Raw genomic sequence first — 25507 nt, forward strand, 5'->3', positions numbered from 1 at the left:
CAATGAAATGGAGGCAGAGCGTGGTGACTGCCTCATCTAGTCTGCTTATGGACTTATCCCTCAGTTTCCCTGCAGTCTCTGTGGCTGCCATTTTCTCTTGCAGAACCAGGAAACTGGTCTTAAGATCTGTAACGGCGGCGGAAAACGAGGCTTTAATGTCAGCCGGACATGTCCTCATAGGTAAGTGGGTGAGCAGTGCGGACACTGCGCCTACCGTTGTCCTCCACGGCTGACTGCGAATCTTCGCTGTAGTCCTCGTCCGCATGAACTGGCGCCATCTTGCCTCCCTCTGTTGCCCGCAGTGCTGAGGCCTGGGTTTTAAAGATGTCCAAGATGTTTCGCCCGGTATTAGCAGCCGTAGAGCGGCGGAAACGGGTCTGGTGCAGAAGCTTGTTCTGTTTGCTCATTTTGTGTCGTTCGCTGGGGAGAACAGACGGGCTAGGGCCACTAATCGGACGGAGTGCCTCTGCTAGGCTTCCATCTCCGTTGCGCGCCAAGCCACGCCCCAGTAGGTTTCTTGTTTGTCTCTCTTGTCTGTACATATGCACAGACTTTTTTGGCAGGGAGACAAGGCCCATTTTGGATCTAAGATCTCTGAATGAATGAATGAATGAAATACTTATATAGCGCACAATGCGAACTGAATCGCCTCTAGGCGCTGTGGCGAGCTTTGATCATCTGCTAAAAGAGGAAGGTCTTGAGTTTTTTCCTAAAAGCCAGGTGATTTTCTTCCAGGCGGATGTTTATTGGTAGAGCATTCCATAGCCGAGGCCCTTGGACAGCGAATCTCCGATCCCCCTTGGATTTATACCGGGCTTTGGGCACGAGGAGGAGGTTTTTGTTGGCTGATCGAAGACTGCGGTTTGGTGTGTAATGATTTATTTTCTCCATTAGGTATTGCGGAGCTTCTCTATGCACGCATTTGTGGGTGAGGCAAAGGGTCTTGAACGTGATCCGATTTTTTACGGTTAGCCAATGTAAGCTCCTCAGTGAAGGAGAAATGGATTCCCAGGGTTTTTTCCCTGTTATCAGCCTTGCCGCCGTGTTTTGGATCAGTTGTAATCGCGCAAGTTGATATTGTGGTAATCTTATGTAAAGCGAGTTTGCGTAGTCCAGTCGTGAATTAATGATTGTTCCAACTACCACTGCTTTGTCATTCTTTGGGATAAAAGGGATGAGTCTGCGAAGCATGCGCAGCAGATGGTGAGATCGACTGACTACTGCTCCTATTTGCGCATCCATTGACATTTGTGCGTCTAAAATAACCCCGAGACTCTTGGCTTTGGTCTTTGGGGAGATAGTCTGCCCAAAGACGGTTGGTGGAGACCAGGAGGTTTTGGTTGCGGGCTTATGATTTGGGTGTAAGATAAGAAGCTCTGTCTTTGATTGGTTCAGCTGGAGGGAGTTGGTGGTCATCCAGTCCTCTATTGATTTGAGGCAGTTTTCAAGTTGTTGTTGGTGATCTTTTTTTCCATTGATCCGGAAATAAAGTTGCGTGTCGTCAGCGTAAGAGTGGAAGCAGAGATCTGAGCATCTGATGATTTGAAGGAGTGGGCGAATGTAAATGTTGAAGAGAACGGGTGACAACGGAGAGCCTTGAGGGACTCCGCAGGTGACTGCCCGAGTTTCGGAGAGGAATTTTCCTAGTTTCACTGTCTGTGACCGATTTCCTAGGAAGGACGCGAACCAATGGAGATCTATGTCTTGGACTCCGGCTACTTCTGTGAGGCGGACGAGTAGAGTATTGTGATCTACTGTATCAAACGCTGCACTTAGGTCTAGCAGTACGAGGAGACACGGCTCTCCGTCATCTGCCGCTTCGAGGGCGTCATCCCAAATCTTGAGGAGAGCTGTTTCTGTTCCATGACCCGGGCGGAAGCCTGATTGCAGCGGGTCCAGGAGTTTGTGAGTATCCAGGTGAAGTTGTAGCTGATGTACTACAGCTTTCTCCATGATCTTAGAAATGGTGTTGAGGCTTGTAAATGGCCTACGGTTGTTTGGATCCTGAGGGTCCAGGTTTGGTTTCTTGAGTAGAGGTTTGACGATGCCTTGTTTGAGGATGCTGGGAACAATCCCTTCGTGGAATGATCGGTTTATGAGGTGGGTTATGGTTGGAGCCACGATGTCGGAGCATTCTTTCAGTAGTTTTGTGGGGATGATGTCAATAGGTGAGGTACTGTCACGCAGTTTATTAATGATGTTTTTTGCGGTGTCTACGGTAATTGGGGATAGTGAAAATTTTGGCGGTTGCGGTATGTTGGTGCGGACATCCTCTTTATGTATTTGCTGGCTGAGGTCGGATGTTTTCTTCTGACAAATTGTTTCCCTGATGAACCAGTATCTACTAATCAAGTCCTTCCGGATGGAGTCTGTCCACTCAGTTGTAGTCTACCTTCAGATGGGAGACTTTCTAGCCTCCACGTGTATTTGCACGTACCCATCTTTCAGCCTTATCAGAGGTGCCTACATTTTTTGCAGTAGAGGAACGTCATTTTCAGTTTGTGGCTCTACCCTTCGTGCTTGCGAAAGCTCCCTGGGAGTTCACAAAGATCCTAGCACTAGTACTGGGCCTTTTAAGGGTATCTTGGTGCTCAGGTATCTGGATGACCTCCTGTTCAGAGATCACTCACTACAGGCCCTAGAACAGAGCATAACCTGCACAGTACGGTATTCAGAAAGCTTAGTTTGGGTCATAAATACTGAAAAGTCAGGCTTGAGACTAGCTCAAAGTCTGAAGTATTTAGGTCTGATCTTAGATATGGTCCAAGCAAGGGTATTTTTGCCACCCATAAGGATCTGTGCTATGAAGGATCAGGTGCATTTGATAAGGGTCACCAGACAACCCTCCATTGTTCTCTGTATGAGTCTTCTAGGAAGGATGGTGTCCTCCTTTGAGGCAGCGCCCTATGCCCAGTTCCATTCCAGGCCTATACAACATATTTTGTTAGCTTGGAACAGGAGAGGACAAGCCCTGGATTATCCAATGTTATCTCCTCGGCCATGCTTAAGCCTAAACTGATGGTTGCAGGACCAGAACCTGCGATGGAGAAGATCTTTCCTCCCAGTAACTTGGAGAGTACTGACTACAGATGCCAGTCTCTCAGGCTGGGGAGCAATCTTAGAGGGGCTCACAGCTTAGGGTAAATGGTCAAAGATCCTACCCATCAACGTCCTGGAGTTATGGGCAGTACATCTGGCCCTACGGTCCTGGACGGTGGGGCTTCAGGACTGCCCTATTGGTGTACAGTCTGACAATGCCACTGTAGCGGCCTGTATAAACCACCAAGGTGGTACCAGGAGTCGTTCATCTCTGAAAGAGGTGAACCACATGCTAGCATGGGCAGAGAGACACGTGCCGATTCTATCGGTACTCCATATCCCAGGAGTAGAGAACTGGAAGGAAGATTATCTCAGCCACGAGCAAATCTGCCCAGGCTCAACAACAAGCTACAGCAGTTTGTGTCCCGAACAAGTCATCCTCTGGCAATCGGAGCAGATGCTCTGGTAGTTGCATGGAGCCCCTGGTTTATGCTTTCCCCCTGATCCCTCTACTTCCACGTTTGTTGCCCAGCATTCAGAGAGAGGGGGTTCCAGTCATTCTGGTGGTACCAGCCTGGCCCAGAAGGCCCTGGTTCACGGAGACTGTGAGACTGACAATAGATGGGCCATGGATGCTTCCAAGTCGCCCCAATCTACTCTCTCCAGGTCCTATGTTCCACCCTAATTTACAGTCTCTAAATTTGATGGCATGGCTATTGACGCCAGGGTGTTGGACCATGGCATCTCGGGACCAGTGGTGTCTACCCTAGTGAATGCTAGAAAAGCTGCCACAAGGAAGATGTATCATAAGGTCTGGAAGACTTGTATTGCTTGGTGTGAAGCCAGAAAATGGCATCCTCAAATACCTCATTGGGAGAATTCTCTTAGCTACAGTCTGCTGTGGAAATCCGATTCTTTGAGTACAATTTGAGGTCAGATTTCAGCTTGGTATTCTTCCAAAGGCTTTTAGGTTTACATTTGCTGGTCCAAACATTTTATGCAGGGGGCAACTTGTTTGCTTCCCCCCATTAGGTCACCTATGTCTCCTTGAGACTTGAACTTGGTGCTGTCTGTTACAGAAACAACCATTTGAGCCTATCAGTCCATTAGACTTGCTGTCATGCAAATTGGCCTTCCTGATGGCCATCACCTCGGCTAGAAGGGTGTCAGAGTCCCTTTTCGTGCAGGGAACCATACTTGATCCTTCACCACGAAAGGGTTGTGTTATGACCTGTTCCATCCTTTTTCCCAAAAGTGGTGTCAGCCTTTCATTTAAATCAGGACATTATTTCGTTTTCCGCCTTTTTTTTCTCTCGGCCTCATTTGACGGAAGAGAGATGACTGCATTCCTTGGGCTCAAATAGAAATAAATTATGTGTCGCTAACTGCAGTAAGAAAGTGTGTAGTCAAGTTGAATCAAATGGACAAGAATAATCAGCAGTGTAACATCACCAGACTAAATCCATATGATAAAAGAAACCAATACCAATCAGATGTAACCAATATAGCTCTAAAAATGCATAGCAATAGCTGGATAGCAATCACAAAACAATTAAAAAAAAAATAGCATAAAGTGCAAAAAAAGTCACATAGAATCACAAAGTGCAAGGAGTGGATAACAATCACATAAAATGCATAGAAGTGGGTAGCAATCACAAAACGGAACAATTAACCAAAAAAATTGCATAAAGTGCCAAACTCTTCACATAAAGTGCAAGAAGGATCCAATAGGAATAGTAAGGTCTAAAGTGCATGAAGGTGCAAACAAAACCATAAATAACATTAAAAAAACACATTAAGTGAATGTGACAAAGGAAAAGGTGCAAAGTCCAATCAGTGCAGTAAAGTGCAAACGTGAATGTACTGATTCTTCATCAAATGGTTCATATAGAAGGCGTAAAGTGCATGTGTAGAAAGTGACCAATTTCAGATTCCTCCAATCCAATCAGCAGCAATCCGTGGAGTGTCGCACGTTTCCCCCAGCCTCTTACCTCCAAAGAAGACCCCTAAGGTCAGAATGAGTCTGTAAACTGAAGGCAATGGTAAACCAGCAGTCGATCGATCTCTTACGACCGTCCCAGCACACAACAGATCTCTAGTGGGGAACTTCAAACTCAGCAGATGAGGTAAAGGCATGTGAAGAAGAAAAGCATACCCATTGTGCAGTAGTTTTAAAACTAATTTCATAAGTAAAACAATATATAAGGTTACATCAAAAGTATAGGTAAAACAGTGTTGAACACAGTACTGCCTGATCTCGGCTGTGACCGAGGGTGACTACACCTGACTCCTCTCTGACGTGTTGCGTCACTGCTGACGTGACTTCATCAAAGTGTGATGGAGTCAGGTGACAGATGTCTTTATATAGAGTCCATAATGAAGGCCAGGAAGAAAATAATTTAACAAAAAACAAATAAGAAACGTATCTCGTACAACTGGAATGCGATCCCAATAGATAAATCTATAGACATAATAAAAAGCAATAAGTAAATCTAAAAATAAAATACATTCAAATAAAATTAATTTTATATAGAAAATCCACATAGAACACCACCATCTAGTGGTGACTGATCAGATAAACGCAAGGAGTAGAAAAGTAAGCCATATTTCTCTCTGCCTAATTAAATTAGTTTTCAACTACTGCACAGTAGGGATGCTTTTCTTCTTCACATGCCTTTACCTCATCTGCTGAGTTTGAAATTCCCCACTAGAGATCCGTTGTGCGCTGTGACGATCGGAGGAGATCGATGGACTGCTGGCTTACCATTGCCTTCAGATTACAGGCTCATTCTGACCTTAGGGGTCTTTGGAGGTAAGTGGTTGGGGCAAACGTGTGACACTCCACGGATTGCTGCTGATCGGAGGAATCTGAAATCGATCACTTTCTACACATGCACTTTTTACGCCTTCTATATGAACTGTTTAAAGATTCATTACATTCACGTTTGCACTTTACTGCACTGATTGAACTTTGCACCTTTTTCTTGGTCACATTGACTTAATATTTTGCATTGTATGCGATTTTTATTATTTTATTTTTTTGTATGGTTTTGTTTGCACCTTTTATGCACTTTAGACCTTCCTATTCCTATTGGATCCTTCTTGCATTTTATGTGAAGTTTGGCACTTTATGCAATTTTTTTTTTTTTTTTTTTTTTTGGTTAATTGTTCTGTTTTGTGATTGCTATCCACTTCTATGCATTTTATGTGATTGTTATCCACTCCTTGCACTTTATGAGAAGACTTTATGCGATTCTATGTGACTTTTTTTGTACATTATGCAATTTTTGGTTAATTGTTTTGTGATTGCTATTCACTCCTATGCATTTTTAGAGCTATATTGGTTACATCTGATTATTATTGGTTTCTTTTGTCATATGGATTTAGTCAGTCTGGTGATGTTACACTGCTGATTATTCTTGTTTGTTTATTTGATTCAACTTGACTGCACATTTTTTCTTACTGCAGTTAGTGCCACATATTTATTTTTTATTTGATTGCTTTTTGTGTGGGAACACTTTGGCAGCTTCTGTTGGTCTACGTGTATTTTCTATAGCTGTTCACTTTGGTTTTGCACATTAGTCTGCCTTTAGTTTACCTTGCATTCCTTGGACGTTTATCCAGGCAGTCAAGGTTTATTTGTCTAGATCTGCGGAGATCCGAGGATCAGACTCCTTTTTTTTGTTTTACCAAAAGGACCAAGGAAGGGGCAGGCAGCTTAGCTTCCACTGCCAATTCAGTCTGTCAATTAGTCATTCAGGCCTATGGTCTGAAACGTAAAGTTCTTCCCTTTTTAGGGTGATGGCTCATTCTACCAGGGGTGTAAAACCCTCCTGGGCATTTTGCCATCGGGTATCTGTGGCTCATATGTAAGGCTGCTACCTGGTCTTCAGTGCATACATTCACAAAATTTTATCAAGTGGATGTTCACGCAGCCGTGGATTTGGCTTTCGGCCGCAGTGTACTGTGGGTTGCCATAGAAGGTCTGATGGCTATTGTTTGCCAGGGTGTGTCCCCCCCCCCCCCCTCCCCTCAAGGCTGTTGATCTGAGATGTCCTAGTAGGTAATGAATATTGGCCTAACTCTGTGTTCCATGATGTATGAAAAGGAAAATTAATTTTACAGGTAAGTATGATGAAAAAAATCTTTAGTTAACCCAAAAAAAGCTTTAAACACGTTTTTTATAATGCATTACATTTAGGCAACCCACCCATTTGAACCACAATCACTGAAAATGACAACACTTTTAGTAACACAGCATACCTCAATAAAATGCACTGTAGTGTGTTACTACATGTTGTATTTCACTGCAACGTAGGCCTGATTGTAAAGGTGTTGGGTTGCCATCCATAATTAACCACTTCCGGACCGCCGCAAGCCGATATACGTCCTAACTTTAACGGGGGATATCAATATGGCAGCAGCTAGCTGCCATAACCCGGGTATCCTCTTGTTCAGCTGGCGATCTGCTTCAAGATAAAAGTGGTCTCTGCAGAGGATTCGCTGCAAGATCACTCTTATCGGTGGTAGGAAAGGGCCCCCCCTTCCCACTGCGCTCCGGTGTCCTCTGCCGGAGCCGTAGACAGCGGCGGCGGCGATCGGATGTTCCTCCTTCCTTGGCATGGGGACAAGTGAGGGGAAGATGGTCCCCTTCCAGTCTCCATGACATGGTCGGGCCTTTAGCGACGTCAAAACGTCACTTCTGCCTATAGCTCTTAAAGGGCTTTATTTTTTTTATTACTTTTATTTATTTTAATTTATTGTATTTTAGTGTAAATATGAGGTCTTTTTGACCCCAGATCTCATATTTAAGAGGTCCTGTCATGTTTTTATTGTAAAAATAAATTGTAAAATGAGAGAAAATCCCGCTGAGCTCGTGTGCAGAAGCATACGCACACGTGAGTATTGCACATATGAAAACTGTATTCAAACCACACATGTGAAATATCGTTGCGATCGGTAGAGCGAGAGCTATAATTCTAGCCCTAGACCTCCTCTGTAACGCAAAACATGCAACCTGTAGATTTTTAAAATATCACCTATGGAGATTTTTAAGGATAAAAGTTTGTCGCCATTCCACGAGCGGGCGCAATTTTGAAGAGTGACATGTATCAATTTACTTGGCATAACATTCTTTCACAATTAAAAAAAAAAAAATTGGGCTAACTTTACTATTTTTATTTTTTAATTCAGAAAATGTTATTTTTTACAAAAAATGTGTGCTTATGAGACCGCTGCGCAAATACGGTGTGACAAAGTATTGCAACGGCCGCCATTTTATTCTCTAGGGTGTTGGGGGGGAAAAAAATGTATAATGCTTGGGGATTCTAAGTAATTTTCTAGCAAAAAAGTTTTTAACTTGTAAACAGCATATCTAAAAGAGGCTCTGTCCTTGAGTGGTTAATGGAATTCAAAAATGAATGGCACCACAAGGCAGTAACACGCATAAGGTGCCTTACAAGATGTGCTGGTGTTAAGGAACCTTAAAAAGGCATTCAGCTATCAAAGCCAATGAGGGGTCTTGTCCTGGGCCCCCAATGTTTTACGGCCCAGCTAAGACTGTTCATGGGTCAACCCCCTTCCCACTAGTATCACTCCACTTTAAATAGTTATGCCTAGAGTTGATCATATAGGTTTCTTTAATTTAAAGTTGGTATTCTGGAAAAACATTTACATATCACTTGTCCCACAACTGAGCACAGCTGTATGACTCTTAAAGAAATAAAGCATGGATAAAGATGACCGCCCTGGAATATGAACAACAAATTGGCAATAGTAGTGCCTACATTTCTAACCTGCCATGTACACTGTAAATTGTTTTACAAATAAAATAAACCTTGTGTACCTAAACTGGTAAAGACCACAAGCAGACACCAGTGTATAATATCTTTCTGGGAGCCTCCTGCTTTCAATATGCAAATTGCACAGAGAAGGCAGCATGGTGATGGGCAGCAACAGACCAAAGTCAGTCAGCTTGCTGCTGACAGAAAGCAGTATCATGTGTCCCATTGAATTGGTGGGGCTAACACAGCTGTCTCACTTATCTTGTGGCCCTACATGCTACATTCTTTGAGAATTCTCTGAACCAGTAAATTACTAACCTGAGGTGTCGTAAATATTCCTCAATTAATATAGTCCTAGAAGAACATAATTAAGCAATCTGCAGCCTTTGTTTGTTGGTGTTTTGAGATGCATTTTGGATATCTTTTTTATTTTTCTATTTTTTTTCCCCTAACATATTAAACCTACAGCTTTAAAACACCCCTTTTACATACACAACTGAGCAACTTGCGGTGCTTGCACATAACCTATTTTAATGTTCAATTGGCTTTCCCTGTATATGTGGAGATGACTTGTATCCTAGGCCCAGGCTGTACATGGAGCCTCGATATCTGACAACTCTCCCACCACATTGTCTAATTGTTAAGGCCAGGTTCACCTTGCTCAGACACAAAAGTGGCACGACTTAGGATCTGACTCTGCCCCGCGATCACGCCAGATTTACAAAAATAAATGGCTTGAGGCCCAATCCATACCAAACCCTTGGGACCCTTGAGGCCTGGTATAGTTTAGGAGGGGGGGGGGGGGGGCTGCTCGCTTTTTTATTTTTATTTTTTTAGATTTTTTTGCGTTGCCAACATTGTCTTTTTTTTTTTTTTTTTTTATTGTATTTTTTATTAAATTTCAAAGCAAGTACAAAATAATCAAGCAATGAAATGATCAGTAAGCAGAAATAAACATAGATTATAACGTAAACGTTAACCATAGAAGTCAGATAATTAATGTCCATAGATGCAGGCACAAAAGTGAACTGCATACCTGTTTCAGTTAAAATAAATAACATACAGTTTATGAAAAACAAAAGTCGGTGCGACAATAGGCCGGAGGCCATAGGTAGATAAAGCAACAAAACAACCATAAGAACATCATGACAATTCTCAGGGGAAGGAGAGAAAGATACCCGGACTGATACATATAGAAAGTTAATGGGAGGGGGAAAGGTGGGCGCGAAGGCCGAAAAGAAGGCACTACCATCTGGAGCCGTTAGGGGTGTACAGACCAGGGGGACCCAAATTCCGACCGATCCCAGGGTTCCCAGACTTTATCAAACTGGGAAACCAAATCATGTACTGAGGCGGTCAGGTACTCCATTCTCCTTATTTCGGACACCAATTGGAGAAATCTAGGCCAGGGAGGGGTTGCGCCAGACAACCAGCATAGCGGTATGAGCCTCTTAGCAGCTAAGCCAACATTGTCTTTAAACACAAGTTGCATCAGTTAATATGCTGATCCGACTTGGATGCAACGTTCATTCAATTATATGCTCTCCTAAGGAATCATTGCTTTTTACATGTCATGTGGTGTGCTCTTAAGGTTGTAGTGCATGTTGCACAAGTGTGAATTGACCTTCAATGATGAGGGAATGGCAAGGCAATTTCTAAATTTGCAAGACAAACGTAGGTGCTAGAGTAAACAACCAAGAGCAGGTTAAGAATGTATGCGTGTTGTGTCATTGACTCAGGTTTTTTCTTTTCTCTGTGAAATCATTTCATTTAAGATTCTAACTTATGTGCTGCCATGTAAGCTGATTTTTAGCTATTTCTGGTTTCTATCAGTGACTTTATAAAAACCATTATATATTGTTTTGTTCAACTAGATCTCATCCTGATATCCTAACTATTCCAAATGAACTGTTCTATGACAATGAGCTACAGTCCAGAGCAGACCAAATGGTTACACATTCATACTGCAACTGGGAAAAGCTGCCAGCAAAGGTAAGAATTTCTGGAAAAAGCTTGGCTCTCAGATTTATGGCACTCAAAAAAAAAAAAAAGAAATAAAAAAAAAATTGCTTCAGTGCCGTGGATTTCTGCATGCCGTTTGTTGTCCCTCCTTTTTTTTATTAAATTTATCTTTTGGGTGTGATTCTTAAATTGTATGAGGAATATTTTATTATTATATATTACATTTATTATGTTTTTGCTCCCACAAACTATAATCGCATTCCATAAATATTACGGTTTGTCAAGTCTGTGTTACTGTGACTTTTTGGTTAGAATAACATACTTGAGGTGATTGTAGCCATATTAGTGCAATTGTGACAGAGAAAATTTAGAGTACTGCTTAGACTTTGAAGAAGGGGACACACACCGAAAGCTCATCCATGAAAAATATGTTGGTGCAAATAAAGTATCACAGACAGTACTCGATTTTCTCTGGTTAGAATAAGGAAGAATTAGAACCTCTGTCAGGTGCTATTATTTGTGAGCCTGTTGGAGAGGTTTCCTCCCACAGCCACCGTAGCTAATCTAGAATTGCCATACAAATCCATCAGGTTTCCGAGCAATCAACATATATCTGTTTATTGATGAGCACAATAATTTTGGTGAAATTGAGTTGCCACAAAATTTTGCAAGAGTAAATTCTTAACTTTGCTAAATGCAATGTCAAGATAAAATATATGCTTGGAGGAAAAACCATTTATTTTTAATATTTTATTTTGTTTTCTTGGTATATTTTACGGTAGTTATTTAATTTAGTGTTCATTTTTGTGTGTTTTCATTATTCATATACAGTCTTATATCTTATTTTTTACTTTTTATCTTTTGTGGAAAGTGTAAAATAAGGAGGCTAATGAGGAGCCTTTATGCAAGTGTTGAAAAGAGAATCCTTAACCCACAGGAATGATTTATAAAGACTAGTGATGGCCGAACGGTTCGCCCGGCGGTCGTTTCGCGGCGAATTTCCGACATTCGCGGTCCGCACGTTCGAACGCCTTTTTCCGTCGTTCGCCGCGGCGGACTTACGTGTTTAATGTATACAAGAACTTTAACCTTTGGTGACACGTTTATCATGTGATACAGGACAGCCAATTGAGACATGACAGCACATGGACACTTGTACATTCCCCCTAACCTATAAATACACCCGATCCGGTGGCCATTTTACATTCTTTCTTCTGTTACGATAGGGACAGGTTCCTGTGTGGAGTAGGGAGAGATAAACCACTAGCTATTTGGTACACAAAAGTTCTTTTCAGGACTGGTATAGGTGTTAGGTGTTGATAGGTTTGCTGTGCTGCTGATTCTTGCAGCAGCCTGAGTGTCTTTTGTTAGTTTAGAGAAAGGGAAAGGACGGTGTATGCTACAGGGACAGCCAGATTAGTCTTTCATCATCATCATCATCATCATCATCATTAGCTGTTACTATCAAGGTCCACAAAAGAGCTGTTCCAGTAACCACTAATCGTTCTCTTTTTTTGCCAATTTGTATAGGGACAGGAAGGAAGCAGTGTTGTCAGGCAGTGAGGGTAATTTTAAAGACTTGCTGTTATTATTAGTTCCACAAAGGTTCTTTTCAGGACTGGTATCAGTGGTACAGTAATAGGCTTGTACATGTATAATATTCTTTCTTCCAAATATAGAAAGGATATTATACTTGACTGCTGCCCTTCTGCTGCAGTCTGCTAAACATTCACAACTCACTTGTTCCACAAAAGTTCTTATAAGGACTGGTAACTTGGTATAGGGTGCTACGGTACATAGGCTTGAGTGCGGTACAGTCTGCTGTTCTGTAAGGACCGCTATCGGTCCACAATAGATAGGGTTGACGTGCACCACTGCTGACCGCTGCCCTATACTGCAGCAGTCCTTCAGCGGTATAGGGACTGACGTACAGTCTGCTAATCACTAACACACAACCTGCTTGTTCCACAAAAGTTCTTATAAGGACTGGTAACTTGGTATAGGGTGCTACGGTACATAGGCTTGAGTGCGGTACAGTCTGCTGTTCTGTAAGGACCGCTATCGGTCCACAATAGATAGGGTTGACGTGCACCACTGCTGACCGCTGCCCTATACTGCAGCAGTCCTTCAGCGGTATAGGGACTGACGTACAGTCTGCTAAACACTAATACACAACCTGCTTGTTCCACAAAAGTTCTTATAAGGACTGGTAACTTGGTATAGGGTGCTACGGTACATAGGCTTGAGTGCGGTACAGTCTGCTGTTCTGTAAGGACCGCTATCGGTCCACAATAGATAGGGTTGACGTGCACCACTGCTGACCGCTGCCCTATACTGCAGCAGTCCTTCAGCGGTATAGGGACTGACGTACAGTCTGCTAAACACTAATACACAACCTGCTTGGTCCACAAAAGTTCTTATAAGGACTGGTAACTTGGTATAGGGTGCTACGGTACATAGGCTTGAGTGCGGTACAGTCTGCTGTTCTGTAAGGACCGCTATCGGTCCACAATAGATAGGGTTGACGTGCACCACTGCTGACCGCTGCCCTATACTGCAGCAGTCCTTCAGCGGTATAGGGACTGACGTACAGTCTGCTAATCACTAACACACAACCTGCTTGTTCCACAAAAGTTCTTATAAGGACTGGTAACTTGGTATAGGGTGCTACGGTACATAGGCTTGAGTGCGGTACAGTCTGCTGTTCTGTAAGGACCGCTATCGGTCCACAATAGATAGGGTTGACGTGCACCACTGCTGACCGCTGCCCTATACTGCAGCAGTCCTTCATCGGTATAGGGACTAAGAGTTTTGTCACAGGGTCATTTAAAAAATGACAGGCAGAGGAAGAGGCAGGCCCTTCCGCAGGGGTGGTAGGGGTAGGGCAGGAGCAACAGGCTTGAGCCAAAGTGGGAAGTTGCAGAAGGTGCGTTCAATTACTTTAAAGGATGCACCAGACTTGGTTGAGTGGCTCGCTCAGCCTTACTCTTCTGCACCCTCCTCATCCTCTCGATCTGCACCCTCTTCTTCACTCTCTGCTATGTGTACCCCCAAAGACACTACCACCAACAACACGACCACCACCACCACCACCACATACCTTCCGCTTGAGTCACTGGAATTATTTTCCGATCCATATCAAGAGGACATTTCTGATGCGCAGCCACTCTTGGTATTGGATCAGGAAGAGGAGGTAGCAACAAGCGCTACTCAGCAGTCTGACGCCAGTACCCAGATCAGCCCAAGGAGGAGGTTGGTCCCCGGTGTTGCTGCCTACTCCGAGATCTCTACTTATAGCGGTGGGGAAGGTGACGTTGATGATGACGTGTCTAGTGATGTCACGTGGGTGCCCACAAGAGAGGAAGAGGAGGGGAGTTCAGAGGGAGATATGGACCAGCAGATAGGGAGGAGAAGCAGCAATGACTTACATTGCACAGCAGGGACAAAGCAGACTGCAAATGTATCAGGAGCGAGTCATCGACCATGTACGGTCACATCTGGCGCTCCCAGGACACCGGCACATGGCTCCGCAGTGTGGGCTTTTTTTAACCTGTCCGCTGCTGACAATAGCGTTGCCATCTGCAATCTTTGCAGTCAACGCGTTAGTCGCGGTAAGCCCAATACTCACCTAGGGACGACCGCCTTAAGAAGGCACATGAGCAGCCATCACCGAGCCCAGTGGGAGCAACGGAACACACAAAGCCACACTGCAGGCTCTCACCGTCCAGCCTCGTCTTCTACTTCTCCTTCTCCTCTCTCCTCACAATTGTCCTCCACTCCACCTTCCATCACGCCAAGCTCACATTTTTCTGCAAAAAGGCAGGCTTCCGTGGGCCTAATGTTTGAGCGTAAAAAAATGATGACGCCGGATAACCCTCTTGCCCAACGGTTGGCGGCTGGCTTGTCAGAACTCATAGCCCGCCAACTACTGCCATATAAACTGGTGGACTCGGAGGCCTTTCGCAAATTTGTGGCCATTGGAACACCACAATGGAAGGTCCCAGGAAGGAAGTATTTCTCAGAGAAGGGCATCCCAGAGCTATATGGCCATGTTCAGCGGCAAGTGAATGTATCTCTGGCACACAGTGTCGGTGCCAAGATACATCTGACCACAGACACGTGGTCTAGCAAACACGGGCAGGGAAGGTATATCAGTTTTACTGCCCACTGGGTGAACCTTCTGACGGCCGTCAAGCATGTAACCCGTGGCACCCGTGTAGATTTGGTTTTACCGCCACGGATTGCATGCAGGCCTGACTCTTCTTCTCCTCCTCCTACTCCATCCTCCTCCCTCTCCTCCTCAGCTGCCTCCTCCTTTTCCGCTGCTAGCGTCTCTTCCACTGCACCGCCCAAGCTCCCCAGAACCTATTCCACATGCCAGGTGAGACGTTGCCATGCCGTGCTGCGTCTGTTGTGCCTGGAAGCAAAGAGCCACACTGGCCCGGCACTCCTTTCAGCTTTGCGTTCACAGGCAGATGAGTGGCTAACACCGCTCAATTTGACAGTTGGTAAAGTGGTGTGTGACAACGGTGCCAATCTGCTTAGCGCATTGAAACAGGGCAAAATCACGCACGTGCCGTGCATGGCACACGTCTTAAACTTGGTCGTGCAGCGATTCCTTGTCAAATACCCTGGGGTCCAGGACATCTTGCGGCAGGCAAGGAAAATCTCGGCCCATTTCAGAAGATCTTACACGGCCATGGCTCGCCTTGCTGACATTCAGCGGCGACACCATCTGCCGGTCAGACGTCTTATTTGCGATTGCCCGACGCGATGGAACTCAACCTTCTATATGCTTGATAGGCTGCTCCAGCAGAAACGTGCAGTTAACGTCTACCTGTATGAACTCTGCGAAAGAAACGGTTCTGGGGAGCTGGGTTTTTTTTCACCGCGCCAGTGGCTGCTCATGCGCGACACATGCAGACTTCTGCGGCCATTTGAGGAGATCACCAAACTGGTCAGTCGCAGCCATGGCGCCATCAGTGACATGGTACCTTATGCCTTCTTTCTGGAGCGTGCATTGCGTCGTGTCATTGATCAGGCTGTGGAGGAGCAGGAGCGGGAAGATGAGGAAGTCGCAATGCTGGATGAATTCCCAGGGGGGGCTACTCTATCTGAGACAAGTCAACAACAGGAGTCTGATGAGGAGTCAGAGGAGGATGGTGCCGGGGCGGATGAGCAGGAGCAAGAAGAGCATGCTTTAAACCTTTCTGGGATCCCTGTTGTGCGAGGATGGGGAGAGGAGAATGAAGAGGACGACATTATCCTGGATGATGAGCAGGAGCCAGGCCACCACACCGCTTCCACTTTAGTGCAAATGGGGGCCTTCATGCTCCAGTGTTTTAATAGGGACCCCCGTATAAAAAGCATGAGGGTCAAGGACCAGTACTGGGTGGCAACGTACTTAGACCCCCGGTACAAACACAAAATGGCGGAAATGTTACCGCCGTCGCAGAGGGCTGTCAGAATGCAGCACTTCCAGGCCTTGCTTCGAGAAATGCTGCATTCTGCTTTTGCGTGCGCTGGCAGAGGAGCAATTCCCACTCCCAGAGAAGGATTTGCGGGTACCAATCCAACAGCGCCTGCAAGAAGAGGCCGGTTTGAAGATGTGTTGGTGACTTCGGATATGAGGTCATTCTTTCAGCCGACCCATCGACAGGTGTCATCCGGATCCAGCATCAGGGAACGCCTAGACCGTCAGGTGTCCGACTACATTGGGTTAACGGCCGATGTGGACGCTCTGAGGAGTGATGAACCCCTAGACTACTGGGTGGGCAGGCTTGACCTCTGGCCAGAGCTTGCCCAATTTGCAATCGAACTGTTGGCTTGCCCCTCATCCAGTGTCCTGTCCGAAAGGACGTTCAGCGCAGCAGGGGGGATTGTGACCGATAAGCGTACTCGCCTAGCTCACCACAGTGTTAACTACCTCACATTTCTAAAAATGAATGAGGCATGGATCTCGGAGGAATTCAACACATGTGACCAGTAGACCATGTATATGTCTATAAACTATTTTTTTAATCAAGCACACAGACCTTCTTAATTCATTTGGCTCACTTCCTTGACCCAAAAAAGCACACCGTACTATATGCCCCTACCCTCCTCTTTGAAGAGGTTGAGCGGTGTCATATTTCTACTGGGGCTGCTTATGATATCCCTGTGCTGTGCTGACTTCCTCCTGGGGGTTCTTATTATGAAGGGATCACACTATCCCTGTGCTGTGCTGACTTCCTCCTGGGGGTTCTTATTATGAGGGGATCACACCATCCCTGTGCTGTGCTGACTTCCTCCTGGGGCTGCTTACGGTGCTGCTGTCAGCGCTGTATGTCACGGTGCTGCTGTCAGCGCTGTATGTCACGGTGCTGCTGTCAGCGCTGTATGTCACGGTGCTGCTGTCAGCGCTGTATGTCACGGTGCTGCTGTCAGCGCTGTATGTCACGGTGCTGCTGTCAGCGCTGTATGTCACGGTGCTGCTGTCAGCGCTGTATGTCACGGTGCTGCTGTCAGCGCTGTATGTCACGGTGCTGCTGTCAGTGCTCTGTATTACGGTGCTGCTGTCAGATGCCTCTATCACGGTGCATGTGTCATTCCGGTATGTCACGCTGCTGGTGATCATCTCCTGCACCCTCTTCTTTGCCTACCCTGGTCCCTGACCTTCCCTCTCCTCCATTGCCTTCATTAGCTCCATAGTCCTGAATTGTTAGAACAATTTCCCAAATAAAATAAAAATGCTTGTAGTTATCGATCCCAAATTCACCTCATACATGTATTATGTCATTGTCCAGATGGTGGGACTACGTTTTACCCCCTAATAATTACCACGTGGCTGCAAATTCGACATGAAGGTTTGCAAAGTTCGCCTCCCATTGAAGTCAATGGGGCCCGCGGCGAACGTTCGGTTTCGCGAACGTTTGGGTCCGTTCGCATTTCGCGTTCGCGAAACGTCCTGTCGGAAGTTCGTCCATCACTAATAAAGACCACTGCACCCTTTAAAGCCTATTGGTTACTAATGTTTTTCACCAAAACTTCTCTAAAAATCTTCCAATTTACTCCCAAATTTCAGATTCCAGAATTTGAAATATCACTCATCCCTAATCTTAGCAGTGTACTGCCCTTTGGAAGCTGAATAAGAAAGCAGAATTGCACTTCCATGACAGACTTGATCAGTTGGTTTTGTCTCCTAAATGAGCCCTTTTTATTTTGCATACTTAAAGGGATTTCCGATCATTTTCCATGGTGTGCTGGGTAAAGATGAACGAGAAGGTAATAGTCCATCCTTCTTCAATGTGGCTGAGATTGTGGTGCTCATGTCTTATGTCAAAGCTCTGCTAGAGACACAGATGAAGAAAGGAATGGCAAAAATCTCAGCCAAAGAAATTGGTATAATTTCTCCTTACAGGAAACAGGTACAGTCAATGAGTTTTACATTTTCTTATTTTAACAGTCATATATGTTCTAAGTTAATTTTGACCTTTTAATGGCTTGTTTTGATGTTGAGGAATTACTTGAGGCATATGAAGATAAAATCAGGTTAAAGCAAAAATTTGGTGTTACAAAAATTGTATTTGGCAAGAGTTTTCAAACTTTTCATGTAAGGTATAGTTTGGAGGTTTTTTTTTTTGCAAGCATGAATTGCAACTGCTGTGATTTTGGAGGTGAATAGAACCAGTCATCACTTTACAAACCATTACATGAGTGCACAGTTCACTGCGGTGTACTAAAGCGCAGCCCAGCTTGTACTCAGAACAATTCCATTGCCCTTTAGGAATGAGTAATGTATGAGCTTTCTTTCCGTTTTGGAGCTACCATAGACTTATTCTAGTAAAGGTCTTCCTATATGTTGTAGGTGGAAAAGATTCGGAAAGCGGTAGACAAGGAACTTAAAGCTGTTCCCGACATTAAAGACCTAAAGGTAGGATAAAGAAGAATCCTTATGAAACTCTGCAGCCTATGTTATAAAAAAAAAATCATGTCTTACTATCCGGCACAGAACTGGTAATAGTCAGCCTTGGTTATGTGCCCATATAAAAGTCACTTTGGGAATTGACTGTGTGAGGAGACTAATACATTTGGGGTTTTGGGTGCTATGAATTAAGCTTATTTGAAACTCCTCAACATGTGTAGAGATTTCTGCATTGAGTAACAAGTATCATAGGAGCAGAGGAATACTTTGTCACACATGACACCAAGGCCAGCCTGATGCTGATGCAGGAGAGGCTGCTGCCTCAAGCACAGTGGTTGAATTTGGGGGAGGTAGATCAGTTTCACAGCTTTGCCAGAGGACCTTGTGCTGGAACTGCAGGCTACCCACATCGCATCACACTGGAGAGTTATGGGTAGCGGAGAACTACTAGCTGTATCTAGGCATTCTGGGGGCTTCTGGAATGAACTTGACGAGCATAGAAGTCCAGGGCAGAGCAGGAACAGAAACATGACCTTGGTGCAGAAAAAAAGATGGCAGATATGGAATCAGTGAAGATAGGATCATACCTTGTTGCCAGTTAATAGTAAATGGCTCTTGCGGGGGTGCAACATTCAAAATCCCAGAGCTGGTCTTCCTTAAAGCTGTTAAAGCTACAGAAAGATTAGTGACAGGACAGCTCCCGGTATGTAACCCATGGGACTGCCTATCTGGACAGTCAGACAAAAACATGTGCCAGTATATTGTAGACAGGAAAAAATGGGGCTGTAAACCGGAGCAACGGGATGCATATTAAACCGATCAGAAGCAAAGTCAAAACAGATATGATAAAAAGGACCAAATATAGAAGACAAATGGACTTAGTTCAAACACAGGATCAGAGGCTGAAGTGCTAGTCAGTCAGTACTGACTAACTCATTTGAATGCCCCAACACTGGCTTCTGATGGTGGAGCCTCTAAATGGCTACAAGCAGGGAAAAAATGACACAAGTGAAGACAGACCTGAAAAAACTGTCCTGTAAGGGCATGCACATCAGATATGTGTTCTCATTTACAGTCACAAATCAGTCTAGACAAGTTCAAATATGTTAATCTGAAAAGTGACCATGAGGAAAACGTGGATTCTGTGTACTTATAGGTTGGATCTGTGGAGGAGTTTCAAGGTCAGGAACGTAAGGTGATTCTCATATCCACAGTACGAAGCACTAGGGATTATGTCAAGTTTGATGAAGAATTCAGTCTTGGGTTTCTGACAAATCCTAAGGTAGGTAGTCACAATCTGCTGTGTGTTTTTGTTTGTGACAATACATTAAAAATGGCATCTATGGTTCTGTAGTATATGTTTTAAGCAGTCTGAAATCTAGCCAATCGTCTAAGTGTATCCCCTAAATATCATGTTGAAAGCCTAAAACCACTTATGTGTCATAGTTAATAAGATAGTTGCTAAAATTCAATGGTGGATTCTAAGAATATTATTTGATTTGTCAAAAAAAAGGGGGGAGCAACAGGCGGGACTTTAAATGAGGCCCACGGAAGCAAGAGAATCCATTTAGATAAACAGGTTTTAATAAGTTCGAATAGTCATGTATTACACATATTATTACACATAATGTCACATTAATATTTAGAATTTCATCAGAATATACATTCCAGCAAGGACTTGATAGTAAATACATGGGAATCTTCACATTCAATAAATACCAGTTATCTAGGGATATGTGGCACACTAAAGTGTCACCTAAGAATATATAAAAACAAAAAATGGGGATAAATCAAAAACGGAACGTTCATCCTTTGTTAAAGGATGTGTACACAACACGGAAGTTGACAGCTCTACGCGTTTCGTGACCTTTTTATCACTCATCAGGAGCAAAACCATGGTGGTAACCTATGAATAGAGAGAACAGCCATATTTGGAAAAGTCTAGGGAAAAGATGGACAAATATACAATATGAAGAGACCCATATGTACACTTGATCCATAAGCTTATATATATACCTGCGCAGAGGTGGTGCGGAACACCGGTAGTCAGGCCGGCCAAAGATGCCACAGATCCCCCCCCCCCGGTTTGAGGGGGCAAAACCCAAGCGACACCCAAAATGCACAAATGGCAACCCAGGCAGGTCCAAGTGTAGAATGAGACACAAATTCAGTGTTGAAAATGGAGTGACAAGTACTGAAGGGACATCTAAAAATGAAACAACAAAGAGTCTGAGTATGACAAGTGAATGTGAGAAGGATGTGAAATGTTGAAAAAAGAAAAGGAGGTAAATAAAAATAAAATAAAGTGCGGGAAAAGATTAAAAAGAAAAAGAAAAGGTGAGGGATATCAGATGGAAAGATTGAGGAAGTGAAAAATACGAAAATGAAATCAAGTAGTGAAAACAAAACCACTGCAAAAAGGGGAGAATTTGTTCTTGATTAAGGAAATAGAAATGTATGAGTGCATAAGAATACGTGCATGGAGGTAAGGAAACCAATGTGTATGTATTTAAGGGAAATGTGAAAAAAGAGAGCAGAAAAAAAGAAAAAACCTGGGTATGGGAACCTGCACAGGGAAGACAGCTCATGCAGAGGGCGCCACCATAGACTTACCCCCAATGCCAAGAAACCGATACTAGGAAGGGCAAGGGAAGCGCCAACAGCTGCCTGTCATGCCAGCCAGGCTCGGCAGCCAACAATTGGAGGGCTCAGTCTGACGCTCACGGCCACACTACAATTATACAAATATCAGTTTATATGACTACGGATGAGACTGGAAATGGGTGGCCATAAAACTGGTATATATGAAAAAAGAAAGCAATTGGAGAGCTAAACTGGAAAGTTTAGGCAAAAAAAAAAATGGAGGGGTAAGGGAGAAACCAGAGGAACTAAGGACAGAATTAAAATAAGGGAGGAAAACACAATATAAATACCCCATTACATATAATGCAAACTGCTAAACTATTCTGTTTCTCTTTTTCTGCCGTGTTTCACAGAGGTTTAATGTGGCTATAACTAGAGCAAAGTCCCTCTTAATTCTGGTAGGAAACCCAATCATACTTTCCAAAGATCCTTACTGGGCAAGGTAAGTAACAAATGAAATATGTAATTTGTATTTATTTTTTGTTTCCCAGAAAAATAAAATCTATTGCGTATGCATGCTGATGTGTGGCTAGAAAATATTTACCGTTCTGAAATATTTTCCAAGCCTACTATAATAATGCACAAAACAAAAATCCTTGACACCTGCCCTACCAATTCAAACAGAGGATCTACCCAATACATTTCTAGCTTGAAACAAGTGGCTTAATTACACTTGCTAAACATATGGCAGTATCAAAGACACTTCAGTAACACGCAGACTGTAGATATTTGTGAACATTGCAAGTACCCCCACCATTCTGTACCACCTGTGTAAGAGGTGTTTTTATGTGAAAAAATAAAAAAAATAAAAAATGTTATTGAGAAATTACAGGGTATAACAGAGAATACAATCATTTTTAAGTTGTGTACATAAGGAAATGGTTCTAACAACTTCTGTCGGGTCAGTCATAAACATCAATATGTTTCAAATACTGCATACAGTTGGATTTCACATCTATATATAAAACAGTCAATTAAGGAAAGATTATTCAACAAGTGTTGTATGGGTTTGGCTTATTGGGTCTAGTACAACCCGTCAACGAGTAACCAGAAAGTATGAAAATGGAAAACCAAGAGTACTGAAAGTTTAGTAAAGTAGGATAAAAGTAAAGAAGGAAATAGAGCGGGGTATATTTAGGATAGACCATTTTCAGAACGTTAAGTATTGCTAGATAATAAAGGATGATTTGAAATATTAGGTAAGCTATCAGGATTGAATTCATTGCACCCCCTGGCTATGTCTGTGACATCCCTCCCTCCAAATCCTCCACTGTCCATCGCATTTCTTTTTGAATCCTTGCCTAGCAGCCATAAAAATTTTGTAAATATAATGGGTTTTCCATAATTGGAAGAATTTTAGATATGTTTGGTACTACATTAGTTTTCCATCTTCTGGTTATAAGTAATCTGGCTGCTAGGAATATATGCGTGACTACTGTGTAGAAGTTCAGAGGGAAGGTCTCAATACCCAAGTTCAGTAGGGCTAATCCAGCATTCAGGGAGGTAAATATACGAAATCAGACGAAATGCACCATGCTAAAAGCTTGTCAAATGCTTATAGGATCGAAATATGTGTATAATATTGCCTATTCCTCCACACCCCCTCCAGCACGGTTGAGAATTAGTATGGGAGAACTTAGACATCCGATATAGTGTTAGGTACCCCCTCAATGATATTTTTTGAGAAAGTTCCCAATGGTTTACACATTTCAATGCTTTATCAATTGTGTTGAAAGCTGTTTGCCATTGTCGTTGTGTAAATGTTTCTCCTAGATCCTTTGTGGATTTGACAAAGGTTTGTGTTGGAAGAGAGTATAGAACATAGGGATACCTTTAGTGGATATGGGCGGTGTTGTAAGAAATTTCCACACTGTGTCTTGTGTGTGTGTGTATATATAAATGGTGGGTTTTTAAGGATCTCAGTAAATGGGAGATTTGGCAATATGTGTAATATTCTCTAGGTTGGAGATTGAATTCCTTTTTAAGAATTTAAAAGGTCTTAAGAGAATCACCTTGAAATAAGTCAGCTATGTGAGTAATCCCTTTGGACATCCAGTCTTTGATTTGAATGTTTGGGATGGCCTTGGATAGAATGTCGCTAGGGATTGGGATTTCAATTTGTTTAGCAGAGGGGGACATAGCTTCGCAAAGGTCTCTCCAGGCCATAAGCGAGGCTTGAAGGGTTTCCACATGGCAAGTAGAAGTAGGCATGGTAGATCTTTAGTAGGACTTGAGGTGTGTTCAATATTACGCCATGGGACCTTTGATTCTTTTGTGAATCACGTTTTAAGTTGAGTAAGTATGGACGCTTGATGATAAACTTGTAAGATCGTGAAGCCCATCCCTCCTGCGAATCTGTGTTTAGCTATTAGAGCATCTGGGTTGTTTTGACTGCCAAACATATTGTCCCTTAATATCCATACCAGACCTGAAGGGCCTGGAAAATTGAATTTGGGGGGACCCCACTTTTTTTTTTACTTTGACTTTCAATGAGTGTTCTCTGTATTACGGGAGCCGACAATTCATTATAGCCGCGAGTGATTTTAAAAGCCTTTTTCCTGCAGAAATGACACTTTGTGCAGGGACGGTTCTCAGCAAGGGAAACATGCGCCCCTTCACAGGCATACTATAGACACCCCCCAGGTATGAAATTTAAAGGAATATTACACTTTTATTGTTTCACTTTAATCATTATTAAAATCACTGCTCCCGAAAAAAAACTGCAGTTTTTAAAACTTTTTTTTTTTTTTGCATTGATCCATGTCCCCTGGGGCAGGACCCAGGTCCCCAAACACTTTAGGACAATAACTTGCACATTAGCCTTTAAAATTAGCACTTTAGATTTCTCCCACAGACTTGTACAGGGTGTTCCCAGCTTTTCGAATTTGCCGCGAACACCCCAAATTGTTCGCTGAATAGGCAATGTTCGAATCGAACTCATGTTCGACTCGAATCCCTACCCAAAACACTTACTTGAGCCATATCTTGATCCAGCACTGTGCTCTGTGAGAGGACAAGGACAGGTGTGTGTCTATAGACACATGCAGCCCAGCTCAGGAACACTCCCACACGTATGCTGTTTGTCTCTGAGACGTCTGCATGTCAATCACTTGGTAATATAGATCAGACTTTTATACATACAGAGAAACTGTTTTTAAAATTAAACATTTGCAGTTATTTGTCTTCAGAACTGTAAATGTCCCTTTTTTTAAATCCTGCATAATTTCTATATACTTTTTAAAGGATATTTTTAAGAAATGTATTTCTTTCAATTTGTCTTAAAGTGACATTTAAAGGTTAATTGAAAAAAAAATGTCATACTTTCCTAATCTGAAAGAGTAGGATCTGTGTGCAAAACCACTGCACAGAGTCCCCTGCCGGGGCTTGTGGCTCCTCCTCTTCAGCTAGTACCACCAATATCAAACTCCATGCTCTGGGCACACTGGTGTGTTCTCGCTCCATACGGCTAACGGAGCTGTGGCTCTACCTCATCCCTCCACTCTCTTATCATTGGTTCACTGGCTGCAATTGACAGTAGCAGGAGTGAATAGCTGTCGCAGCCAATGATGCATTTCTGGATCGAGAGGAGCTCAAGTAAGTATAAGGGGGAGGGGGGGCACTACACACAGTAGGTTTTTACCTTCATCCATGGAATATTTGAAGTAAAAAAGAACCTTGCGTCTTTAAAACCACTTAAAGGTTTAGCTAGCTACAACTTGCATTAGTATTTTCACATTGTTTAAGATAAATGTTCTCTCAATCCTAGACCTTGGTTTTGTATTCTATCCACATGGGTCTGCTGTACAAAAATTCTAATGTAGTGTGGTGTGTGTTCTTTCTTTTTTCTAGGTTTATGAAATTCTGTTCTGAGAAGGGAGGCAGCACTGGCGTCCAAAATGATATCCTTGATGATATTAACGAATTGGAGTTTGCAGAAATTTTTAAACACCTTACTGTCAATGAGCCACCAGCTGGTAAGCATTGGCAAAGTGGTCAAGAGACCCACAGTTCTCTAGCTTTTGTCTACATTTTAGTGATTTTTTTTTTTCTCCTTCTAAATAATCCTATGCCACATCATATGAAAACAACCATCCAAGTAGGCTTTAAAACAGCGACAAGAAGTCAGACCTATATATGTGATCTGAAATGTAAACACTTGCGGATTACAGCTTATTTT

General features: G+C 43.3%; 1 protein-coding gene across 2 annotated transcripts in view; it reads left to right on the forward strand.

The window, feature by feature from the left end:
- The window catches only part of LOC143982645 (putative helicase MOV-10), a 153556-nt gene that overhangs the window by 124026 nt on the left and 4023 nt on the right, over nt 1-25507 (forward strand). For both annotated transcript variants that reach the window (XM_077481543.1, XM_077481544.1), the window contains exons 16-21: nt 10697-10814; nt 17999-18190; nt 18631-18696; nt 19844-19969; nt 21684-21772; nt 25180-25304. In XM_077481543.1, coding sequence (XP_077337669.1) covers nt 10697-10814; nt 17999-18190; nt 18631-18696; nt 19844-19969; nt 21684-21772; nt 25180-25304 — 716 coding nt within the window. The remainder of the gene's footprint in view (nt 1-10696; nt 10815-17998; nt 18191-18630; nt 18697-19843; nt 19970-21683; nt 21773-25179; nt 25305-25507) is intronic.

The sequence above is a fragment of the Lithobates pipiens genome, unplaced genomic scaffold (genome assembly GCF_037356315.1).
Source record: "Lithobates pipiens isolate NorthernLeopardFrog02 unplaced genomic scaffold, aLitPip1_a1.2 Scaffold_16, whole genome shotgun sequence".
Lineage (NCBI taxonomy): Eukaryota > Metazoa > Chordata > Amphibia > Anura > Ranidae > Lithobates > Lithobates pipiens.